Here is a 12,857-nt window from a genome sequence, read left to right as displayed (position 1 = left end):
TCAAGACTGACTTAAAGGATGTCTTATAACACTTTAACAAAGACTTTTAAGAAATCCCGAAATGGAAAAAAATGAATGAAAAACACTTCTGAAACCAGTCTCTGAAACAGTGATAAGGCACCAATGCATTCTAGGGTCACCAACATTCTTTTAAATATCTTTTTTTGTTCACAGAAGACAGTAACTCAAACCGGTTGGTAAGCTGTGCAATATAACAATACTGTATATGTCATATGTTCAAAATACCAGTTGGACAGGTGTACCTAATAAAGTGGTCGGTGAATATATATATATATATATATATATATATATATATATATATATATATATATATATATATACATATATATATATATATGATGACTTGTCGTATCAGCCAGCCCTACAGGTTTGGAATTAGAATTTCAAAATATATATTTCTTATATACTGAAATGAAATATATACTTCCTGTCACCAAAAGATTGTATCTTTTAAAATAAGTGCTTAAAGGCACAGTATGTAATTTTTTGCCACTAGAGGGCATGTATTCACAACAAACAAAGGCGTATTTTGATGACGCCACGACTGAGTGTGACATTATAGGAGATGTTGTCTTCATTACATCCTCTAGGACTCAGAAATCACATTCATGGATGAGCTAAAGTATTCAAAACTTATTATCATGATAAGAAGCAGAGAATGGCTGAAAGCAATCAAATCGATCATTGCATTCTTTGAATCATTTGTGATAATGTAAGTACAAAATTCATCTAGAAAATTTTCACAGTATGTCTGATAATGTTTTTTCTTCTGGAAAAAGTCTTATTTGTTTTATTTCGGCTAGAATAAAAGCAGTTTTAAATTTTTTAAAAACCATTTTAAGGTCAAAATTATTAGCCCCTTTAAGCTATTTTTTTTTCGATAGTCTACAGAACAAACCATCGTTATACAATAACTTGCCCAATTACCCTAACCTGCCTAGTTAACCTAATTAACCTAGTTAAGCCTTTAAATGTCACTTTAAGCTGTATGTACAAGTGTCTTGAAAAATATCTAGTCAAATATTATTTACTGTCATCATGGCAAAGATAAAATAAATCAGTTATTAGAAATGAGTTATTAAAACTATTATGTTTAGAAATGTGTTGAAAAATTTTCTCTCCGTTAAACAGAAATTGGGGAAAAAACAAACAGGGCTTTAATTCTGACTTAAACTCTTCAACTGTATATACATATAGTTTTTTTTTTGACATTTTAATACAATAAACTTACATATTGTGCCTTTAAGTGGATTCAGAGTAAAAAAAAAACGCATGAATGTTTTTAAATCTCTTTTTACCCTTTCATATCTCCATTTTTTCCTCTCTCTGTCTCTCAGTGCTCCAGTTGGTCCTGCTGCAGATATTTGGAGCACTCCAAAACCTTTTTCACCTCACTGACATTTAAAGCCTCCGAGCACATGGGGCAAACCGACTCAGTCTCTAACAGCCTGAAACAAACGCATACAAACAGAGGAAAAATCAATGGACGGGTGGGCGCGACTCGACAGGTGAACAGATAGATGATGAACTATGGATGTATGCGACTCACTGGGTGAACTGCGAATGAAGAGCAGGAAAATCACAGTGTGGGCAGACACACCAATCCTCCTTGACCATGTGACGACCCTGAAAACGATGACATGCACATCTATCAGACAGTCTGTGTAACTGCGCGTGTCTGCATATACACACTTAAAGGTCAAGTCAAGTTTGTTGTCACTCCTCTCATTACTGTCACAGAGTGAAAAATAGCTGAGAGAGAAAGCTAAAACAGGATCTGGCTTTCAGGCAGAGGAAGAGGCTGCGATGTTGGCACTGTGGCAGTGAAGCCGCTTGTGTTCAGCCAGTGCAGTGACGCAGGAGATTGAGTCGTCTGTACTCACTGTGGCGATGCAGTAAGGCAGATTGTTTTTGCAGCCGGGACACAGCAGCTCACAGTCGGGTAGGCTGAAGCCGCAGTAGGGACAGGGTGAACTCTCCTCCTCCACCTCAGAAGTATCTGGACGACTGATGGAAGACAGAGAAAAGATCACTGACTGGGTCACTGCAACAGCAGAGGTGTTATAAGCAGTTTAGATGTCTTTATATAACCTTCACACAGCACAGTTTCAAGAGAAATTAAAAACATCAGAGCAAAAACAAAGCAAATGTATATTTTTAATAATTTTAATAGCTTTTTATTTGTAAAACACAATAAAGGGCTAGTTATAAATAGATATTTAACCCCCAAAAATTAACTGACTTATTATTTACTCACCCTCAAATGTTTTTAAACCTTATGAGTTTCCTTCTTCTGTTGAACACAAAAGAGGATATTCTGAAGAATGCTGTAAACCTGTAAACATTGACCTCCATATTTAAAAAAATAAATAATATTAAAGTCAATGGTTATGGATTTCCAGCTTTCTTCTAAATATCTTTTGTGTTTAACAGAATAAAGTCAAATAGGTTTTGAACAAGTGAATAGCGAGTAAATAATGACATAATTCTCAGTTTTGGGTAAACTATATCTTCAACACCTGTGCCACATTTGTACACTGGACTTCAACCATACTGTAACTCGTGCAGTTACCCAATAAAATCCAGTACTTCCTTAGGTAAGTACATGTACAGTAAATACAAATTAAGTACACATACTGAAAAATTAAGTGCAACCATATATGCACTGTACATGTAATCATATCACAATGCTAAAGTCATTCAGTATCCTCGTCTTGATGTTACATCAAATTACTTTAAAGATCTTCAGAAAATTTTTTTTGTTCTGCTGTTTAAAAGTCTCTTCACATACCAATAGTAATAATTAAAGTATATGATTTAAATGTATTTATATGTATTTTGATATTCTGGATAAGGCATAAGACAAAAAAAAAATCTGTCAACAAATGGAGATTTGTACAACTGCGCACCCTTTCATGCAGACCTACTGTTTGACACGTGGACACGAGTGACAGCAGTAAAAGCAAATGCTGAGACAAAACTTTTTAAAATCCTGAATCAATATTGGAGTTACTTTTGCATGCTGGAAGAAGGATGACACCATGGTTGAAGTATTTCTATTAGACAGGTAATGTTCTGTTTTACAACTATTTTAGTCACGCAAAGCTGATGTAGATTGTGTTGTTTTATGAATGGGTTATATGCACAGAAGTGTTTTCAGACACTGAAATCTTCCGGCGAAAGATTGATGTGACCATTTTCAATTTCATAAGGGAGCTTTTACAGCATCGATAATGTAGATTTTTATTTAGTTTAACAACAAAACATTAGAAAATAGCGCTATTAGCCTAGCCTGCTTTATTGAGCTGAAGTTGGTTTTATATTCACATTGGTTCATTTTTGAACAATGGCAACCTGTGACGCGCTCCCTATATTGTTTACCGTGCTACTTTGAATATTTGTTCTAAAATAGCATGTAAGTATGGCTTAGTAATAAGTGTAATTCCTGCACCCCGCCGACCAAGCACTAAGCATACAGTAGTCGATTTAGGAAAAATCGCGTGAGAGAGTGAGACCAGCGATCCTTGCATGCATGAAATGATGCACATTATGACAAGTTTTGCTTGCTATACAACTGGGAATTGTAGTATTATAAAGTACTATAAAGTTTTCTAACTGGCGAATGACGTGATCTGGGTCTCTGTGATCTTTAATATGCGCCTTCGTGATTCCAAGAGACGTGGCTTTGGACGGCAGGGGAGGGACTGTTTCAAACATATTATGCTAACCGGTTAGCATTTAGGCAGATCACCTACTGCACCTTTAAAAGAGTAATTAGTCATAGTTCCTAGTTACTTCTCACAAATAGTAACTGAGTTACATAATTATAAAAGTACCTTATTACCAGGGAAAGTAATTATTGCGTTACTTAAAAAAAAAACCTAATTTGTCAAATGACTATGGAATAAATATAAAACATTGTACACTAATCTACAATTTTTATGTTGTTGTGGTCAATGTGAGAGACAACCATCAAATTAATCATGTTATGAATATTATCTTTACTTTAACTGCACAACAAAACACAATAGATAGTTTAGAACTTCAAGTATTTTTTGCACAGACCACAACTCAAGATGCGTCATTAGATTAGAATAACTTGTCACCGGCGCAGAGAGACTCTTTTTTTCCTGGGCATAAGTTGCAAGATACATAAACTTTCTTGAATTTCATCTCAATGAGGGAAAAGTAGTGCTTATATTACCAGTTTGCAAAATCTACCTATGAACTTGTTGGATTTGCCATAGTTCTGACTCCTCTTGATTGGCAAACGATGGAAACGTACTCTATCTGAGCCAATCATCACATTCTCAGTTACACCACATTTACAGACACACCAATCATCATGACTGGTTAGTTATGTGTCCCGCTCCAGCCCCGAACACACACATCCACCGCAGAGAAAGAGATCAGTCCTATAGCTGAGAGAGATGCTGCTCACATGAAAACCATTTCAGTGTTCTCAATTATTAGTAACAGACATTTTATTTTCAGTAACGGCAACGGGCGACATTGTAACGGAGGAAACATTAACTCATTTGATTACTCATTACTGAAAAAAGTAACGCTGTTAGTAATGCCATTTATTTATTTATAGCTCCGTTATTCCCAGCACTGCATTTAACAACACTGCATAAAATAAGATTCCTAGTAGAATTATTCACATTCAAACCAAAATGTATGGACAGTATTGAGTAAAGATTTAAAGACTGAAAAACAAATAATAACAGTAGTAATAGTAATTTTTAAATTCTTACTGTTTCCTTCAAATTAAATTAGAATGATTTATAACACCAACAGGGATGACAGTAGGTAGTGTACTGTACCTGTACTCTTTCAAAGATTTTACTAAAGCCTCTCCACTTAACGGTCAATTTCACACCTCTGCCATGTTTGTAGTTCTAATTGATATCACATCAAACACAATGTATTTTGGGAAATATTAGCCATTATGCTGTGTTCACACCAGATGTGAAGATGACCAGATATCAGATTCACTTCACAATAGACGCAGATTCATGTCATGTGCAGGGCTTCTGTCTGCCCGGTGACTTTAGCTTTGTTGCTAAATGGCTAGTGAGGATTTTATTGAGAGAGTAGCTGTTCTTTATGTGCTTTAGGAAGGCTGGAAAACAGTGAAGATCATCACTGAAGACATCAACAACATTCACTATGTCAAAATCACACCCCTACAAGACCAAGCTCCAGATTGGTTAACGTGGCACCAACGAATGTCTGCAGTTCATATTTTCCAACTTAAGCGTTTCACGCGTCCAACACGCAAAACACTCAACTTGCGGCAATTCATTCGCGTGAATGAGGTGACATGAATGACGCGATTCACTGGAATGAAGCAGCACGAGTTGAGTGTTTTGCGTGTTGGATGCATGTTGGATGTCTATTCGCGTCTTTGCATTGACTTAACATGTAAATCCCTTTGGCTTGCTGCTTCATCCACATCTGATGTCAGTGCAGCATTAGAGTACACACAGATCTACACTTCAAATTTCTACTAGAAATAGTAGACCATCTGGGTTACTTTGCAATACTAATTTTAACATACTATACTTTTGGACACACTACTTTTATTTTAGAATACTATTTAGAACAGATAATATTCCAATTTGGATGCATCAAATGGTTACAGGTATCTAACATTTATGTTTTGTGTTCAACAGAAAAAGGAAACTTATAAAGGTTTGGAGCCATTTAAGGGTAAGTAAATAACATTTTTGGTTGAACTATCCCTTTTAAGTGTTTAATTATCAGTATATTATTCGATCTAGATAGCTGCGTCTGAAATCGCCTACTACTCAGTTGGTACTGCATTTGAATTTAAATGTATTATTAGACAGTTCGAAAAGTATGTTTTATACAGTATGACAATAGTATGAATGAAACTCTGACATACTGCATCCACCATTTTGTCATCATCACATGATCTACCCACGTCAGTTGCGTCGCTTCTCTCCTATTCATGAATTCTCTCGTGGTGCATCAGATACACACTTCAGAATCTTGCCGGAAGTAGTAGGTCATCCGAGAACTTGTCACATACTGTTTTTCGAATTCTATGAATTCGGACATACTACTCGACATATTGTTTTTAGTGTACTATATAGTATGGAAGTACGCGATTTCGGACGCAGCCAATGTGCATATAAAAAGGAAAAAATAACATTAAACTAAAGATTACTATAGCGAACTATGAGGATCAAAATGGTATGAAAATGCTGGCTTACTTAGAAATGGAATACACTGATATAGCACTGCAGTGTTATCTTCCTATTTCATTACTTCTTTAGCAAACTGAATACTTAAACAGCACAGAAATGTACAAAATAAACAATAACATTAACAGCAGCAATTCGTTATTAGTAAATCTCCCTTTTTGTGTGTCTTACCGGACCATTGCTTCTATCTTCTTCTTGTATTTCGGATCGATCTTGTTACGATACTCCGGTCTCATCAGCATTGAGGCAAAACTGAAGGCAGAGTTTCTTAATCCAGCACGATGACATTCAATGACCGCTGATGTGAGGATTGGAACAATGTCTGGAGGCCATAAAACACACAGCTTTATGCTACATTAAAGGTGGATCCAGAGCCTACAACAGTAGCTCAAAAATGGCCCAGTTCTCAGGCAGACCACAAGTGCTGTTGTGTGGAAACAACTCATAGCTCATCAGTGTCGTAAAACTCTTTTAAGCGTGTCACTGATGTCAGGGTCATTATGTAATTAGCTTACAAGGCGAAATTGCTCCAAGTGATCCATTATTGACTGTTAAACCAGTCATACACACGCAGAGACTGCCATCCTGTCTTTATATTTGACAATGTCTGTTGGACTTGACAGCCGTAACAGTATTGAAGCATGCATGTGCGTGGTATTCCCTACACTGTGTGAAAAAAATGTCTCCAAAAGTATATTAATATAATATAAAAAATATTTTTGGCACTTATGAAAAAAATCTGATAAATAAATTACATAGAAAGGAGATTTTTAAAAATGTAAATAAGCAGATTGTTTTCTTAGAGGCTTATGTTTATGGGAAAATAGACTGAATTTACAGTTTTCAAAGTATATAAATCATCATATCTCCAATCATCATATAGCCATACAAGTGTGTGTGTGTGTGTGTGTGTGTGTATATAAAAGAAAGACTCACGGGATGGGAACTTGCTTATATTGTTGGACACACGGATAAGCATTCGCGCCCCCTTTAAATGATCTCCTCTTTTAACATGGATCTGAAAAATAAATGAAAAAAAAATTGCTGAACAGCAAATCATATTAAATCACAGGAAAAAAAATTTATATTATACTCTTCAGCTTCAATAAAATCTGCATTATTATTATTATTATTATTATTCAGGGTTCCCACACTTTCACGAAGCGCAGATTTAAGGACTTTTTAAAGCATAATTCATTTTAAATCAAGCACCTTTCTACAGCATCTAGTGCCATGAAAGTCTATTTCAGTGGTTCCCAAAGTGGGGGTCACTTGGTGATTTCCAAAAAACTAATTCATTTTATTAACCTCTTTGCCAGAAGGAGAAAAAAAAAATCACAAGACATTGTCTCAGAAAAATAATTCCAGAAATTTCATTTTGCATGATATTGCCATCAAATTCAAAACATGTACTCAGGAGATGGATTTTGACTTATTACGTTTTTGTATTGCTCCAGGACTACTTTCATATTTTTGTTTAGTGCGGTGCAATTTTTTTTTTACATTACTTGAGCATCTATAACTTTTTTCATTTTAAGCATTATAAAATGTAGTTGATAGATAATAAAGCCCAAAGTGTCTTCTTTCCAAAGGTACATGATCTGTGAATGTAGACCAGATTATTTAGCAACTGTTACTGTTTTAGTTTGGGATGGTCATTTCTGAGAAAGTGCTTCTGACAATGAGGGAAAGGAGGCCACCGATATAGCCTCTGAAAACTTTTTGTAGAATCTCATTTTGCATGCTATCTTCATCAAATTTGAAATATAAATTCATGAGACACTTGGCTTTCAAGACATTTTCTAGGTTTTTCTATTAATGTTTTTCTGTGTTTGTATATGGAAAAAAAATATTGGGTCAGTTGGCGTTTCTGTGTGGAGTTTGCATGTTCCCCCTGCGTTCGCGTGGGTTTCCTCCGGGTGCTCCGGTTTCCCCCACAGTCCAAAGACATGCGGTAAAGGTGAATTGGGTAGGCTAAATTGTCCGTAGTGTATGAGTGTGAATGAGTGTGGATGTTTCCCAGAGATGGGTTGCGGCTGGGAGGGCATCCGCTGCGTAAAACAAATGCTGGATAAGTTGGCGGTTCATTCCGCTGTGGCGACCCCAGATTAATAAAGTGACTAAGTCGACAATAAAATAAATGAAATAATTTCTAATTTAAATCAAGCACTTTGTCGGACCTATGTTTGTTTTTAAATACTTTACAGGCCTTGAATCCATAAGTCTGAAATACAAGTACTTTTAAGTACTTTCAAGAAGCATGTGAAACCTTTTTTTCATCTTCTTCTTATTATTAATTATTATTATTATTTTTATTATATTACAGTATAAGGTAAATGTAGAAAAAGTACATTACTTATGTAATGGCAAAGCTGCATTTTTAGCAGCCATTACTCTCCAGCATCACATGATCTGTTACAAATCATTCTAATATTCTAATTTGCTGCTCAAGAACACGTCTTGTTGTCAATATTCACTAATTCATTCATTCATTCTCTTTTCGGCTTAGTCGATTTATTAATCAAGGGTCGCCACAGCAGAATCAGCAGAATGTCCTTCCAGCCGCAATCCATCACTGGGAAACACCCATGCACTCTTGCATTCACACATACACTATGATCAATTTAATTTATTCAATTCACCTATACCACATGTCTTTGGACTGTGGGGGACACTGGAGCACCCGGAGGAAACCCACGGGGAGAACATGCAAACTTCACACAGAAATGCCAACTGACCCAGCTGGCGCTCGAACCAGCGACCTTCTTGCTGTGAGCCGATTGTGTTACCCACTGCACCACTGTGACGCCCTTGTTATGAATATTTATTCAGCAATTTATTTCATATTTCTGAAATACCCAATAAGCATCTTTTTTTATATATAGCATATGACATTTGACATATAAAATAATCGAAACATTAAATGTAGTGACTTTGAGATTTTTTTCAATTTGCTACTAGTATTGATTGATGGTGTTTCTCACCTTCACTAATATGTAGCTGTGCAGGATCATCAGGTTTGTAGCCATCTCTGCGGGGATTTTAATGTGCTGCGTCTGAAGCTCAGCATACATGCTGAACAAAACATCATGGGCATTCCGGTAGTTTCCTAAAATACAAAATTTCCACACAGACATTACATGTACGTCACAAAAACCCAGGATGGGAATTCCCTGACAATGCACAATTTTCAAAACGGATACTGCACTGTTTGGTCTTTGCAATTGCTACATGCAAAGGCACAAAATGCTCTGCACTGCAAAATTAACTGTTTTCCTTAAAACAAGCTAAATAATCTGTAAGTAAAATAATCTTATTTTTTATTTTGACATAAGATTATTTTTCTTACACCATTGGCAGATTTTTTTAGCTTGTTTTAAGTAAAAAAACTCTTACATTTTGACATATTTCTTAAAACAAGACAACATGTTTTGCTTGTCTAGAAAATGCTTCTTGATTTAAGACATTTTAGACATTAGAACCAGAAACAAGACAAAAGATTCTGAATGTCAACCTGTTTAGTAGATGTATTTACTCCATAAAAATCCAAAAAGCACTGAAATCAGACCTGCAGATTGCTCCTCTCTGGCAATTATTATCGCAGTTCTTGCTGCCTCTCTGTACTGTTTGAGGGCCATGTACAACCGGAACAGATATTTTGCATCCTAAAAAAGAACAGAACCAATAAACATTACACAGTCAACGTTTTTTTCGGATAGCTTTTCACGCTGTTAATACTATACACCAGAATCAGCAGACAAAATACACCAAAAAGTCTACAGAAATGACAAATGATTTGCTCTGAATCAAACCATTTTCAAACATTTACTACATATAGTTCAATTGACTACAACGAAAACAACACAAAAACAGTCAAAACATAAAAACAAAGGAACTATGTAGAAACAAACACACTTTCATATACAGCATATGCACACAGACACACACACACAGATTTCGTGCTTTCTGCTAGAACACCACAATGTGAAGTTTCAGCAGATGCACTGAACTACTCACGGCGAGAGACTAAATACATGCAAGAGAGAGAGAGAGAGAGAAGATGAGTAAGAGATGATGAGTGCAATGACAATAGAAACACATCAGACAAAAACAATAACAGAAGTAAATACCAACAGATGCAGATGTTTTATGCGTTTTAAAAAAGGGGACACACATTTGTGGTAAACAGATGAGGAAAATGAACTAAAGATATGATAATAAATGATAAAATAGTGTTTAAAGCTGCTTGGGGCTACACAGTAATGCTCATGTGTGTTGTAATTTAATGAAATATTGTTTTAAGGCTTTTATTTCAGTGTATTAATTGTGCTTACTCAGAAAATTATTTATATATATTTTTTATATTAACAAAAAAATTTTTTGTTTTTAAATTCCAAATAATATATTAAACTCCAAAAAATAACAATTTAATTTTATATATATATATATATATATATATATATATATATATTTCCTGATTATCCCTGTATTTTTTTATATTTAAAGCTCTCTGCTCTAATGATTTAACTATTTTATGTTTTTTAATTACCTTTGGCATTCCATCACTTTCCCCCATCAGATGATCAATAAGCTGATTGGTTAGAGCTTCATCCTTAGCTTCTCCAACCTATTAAAAAGACCACTATCATAGTCAACTTTCTTGCAATATCTGCTACAAGATAATGCACACATAGGAAGTTGTTTTCACAGAACAAAGCCCTTCAGTCTTACACAATAGCCTTACGCATTGCATTGGACTGCTGATAAGCACTCCAGACTTTATTCTGCAAAAACAACCACCTAAATGTACATGATCCTGCTTATTACATGGCTATTTGCACACAAAATTAAACAACTACACATGAAACAACTTAAAGCTGACAGAAACAAAAACGGCTGAATGCAACCTACACTAACCTACTAATTATTTTGTCACAAGAACTGAATCTTGACCAATCAGAATCAAGTTTTCTAAAAAGTTGTGTGATAAATAGACATAATTGTCAATTTATTTCCTGATTACGGCATCAATACAGAAATTCTGGCTGATATGGATACAATTACAATTTTTGAAAGAAACAATAATAATCACCTTAATGACTTCACAACTTTCTATAAAAAAATATGAATGAACTCATTCATTGCAATGTTTAATGTACAATGTTTAAACCTCTTTATTTCTGGAGTCTTTTTTAAAACCTTGTAGAAGAAAATGTACATACTACAAAATATAATATATTAAAATATACTATAAAACAGCACACTAAAAACAAAACTACTTAAAATTTCTAAATACTGTTTAATATACGCCTTGGTATACATTTAAGCTAAATAAAAAAATAAAATAATGTCTGTCTAACATTTAAGCGATGCAAATAAATATGGATTAGTTAATCTCTAACCAATATTTAGGTCACAATATTTAGGTCACTTGCATTTCGTTGCCTTGTACTTGTACATGTGTGATGACAATAAAGTTGAATCTAATCTTATCTAATCTAATCTAATCTAATCTAATCTAATCTAATAATACTGTATATTTCCCCTTCAAACACTTGTTCTGAATTGTGGCGCATCATCTTCAAAATTTGAGCGAAAACATTACAATTCTTCACCTAATACCAATTAAGAGTGATATTCGGAAAAGCTCCACCCTTATATTGCTAATGAATAAGGTTGTTGTATTTTTAATGTAAAGTGTTAATGAGTGAATTAATTGCTCCTCTGTTCTACTCACCGCCTCAATCGCCATCTCTATGGCCACACTGTCATCAGAGCTAGGACATTTCAAAAAGTGCTTCAGCGCCTGTGTGCGGGCAGACAGATACAAATATATTAATAAGCATTTAATGACCGGGGTAATTAGCACAGTTGGTTGAGTACAGAATCCCTCTGGAGATAATGAGCAAAGAGAGAGGGGCAGCCAAGTGTGACCAAAAAAATTAGCTTGCAAGACACCCATGTGTTTAGAAAGACACAAATATACTCAGGCATAAGAGGGAAGAAAATAGTAGTTTTCGTACCCTGCTGTACTGTCCGCACTTCTGAAAGAACTTCCCAGCCTGAAGATGATTCTTCTCCCCTTCAAAATAAAGTGCTATGCTCTGATAATCCTCTATTGTGGCCTCCGATCCTGGACACATAGCATGATTGACATATTAAACATTCATCACTAAATTAAGATGAATGGTGTGCTGTGTGGATAAATGATATAGGTCATGCCTGTTATGCAGCAACTTTTCAACTGCATACTTTATTTTTTAAAGAAAATGGTCTAAATTGGTCCAATTATCTAAAAATTCTTAAATCGTGAAGCATTTTTTAGACAAGTAAAATATACAGTGGGGGAAATAAGTATTGAATACGTCACCATTTTTCTCAGAAAGCATATTTCTAAAGGTCCTGTTGACTTGAAATTTTCCACGGATGTTGGTAACAACCAAAGAAATTCATTTATGCAAAGAAAACAAATCTAATTAGTTTACCAATTAAGTAATGTGTGATGAAATTAAATGAGAAAAAGTATTGAACACATGAAGCAGGGAGGTGTAGAAAGGTAGTGAAAGCCCAGACAGGAGCTGAAATCTCTCAGTAGTTATTCAG

General features: G+C 34.9%; 1 protein-coding gene across 1 annotated transcript in view; it reads right to left on the bottom strand.

Annotated features, from left to right (window-relative positions):
• The window catches only part of wdr19 (WD repeat domain 19), a 52,732-nt gene that overhangs the window by 1,568 nt on the left and 38,307 nt on the right, over nucleotides 1-12,857 (bottom strand). The window contains 10 exon segments of the mRNA XM_056460195.1: nucleotides 1,320-1,469; nucleotides 1,571-1,647; nucleotides 1,905-2,028; nucleotides 6,426-6,576; nucleotides 7,191-7,272; nucleotides 9,239-9,363; nucleotides 9,823-9,919; nucleotides 10,804-10,881; nucleotides 11,992-12,060; nucleotides 12,278-12,387. Coding sequence (XP_056316170.1) covers nucleotides 1,355-1,469; nucleotides 1,571-1,647; nucleotides 1,905-2,028; nucleotides 6,426-6,576; nucleotides 7,191-7,272; nucleotides 9,239-9,363; nucleotides 9,823-9,919; nucleotides 10,804-10,881; nucleotides 11,992-12,060; nucleotides 12,278-12,387 — 1,028 coding nt within the window. The 3' untranslated portion in view covers nucleotides 1,320-1,354.

This window comes from Danio aesculapii, chromosome 1 (genome assembly GCF_903798145.1).
Source record: "Danio aesculapii chromosome 1, fDanAes4.1, whole genome shotgun sequence".
NCBI classification, from domain to species: Eukaryota; Metazoa; Chordata; class Actinopteri; order Cypriniformes; family Danionidae; genus Danio; species Danio aesculapii.
This window is presented reverse-complemented; position numbering and strand designations above follow the sequence as displayed.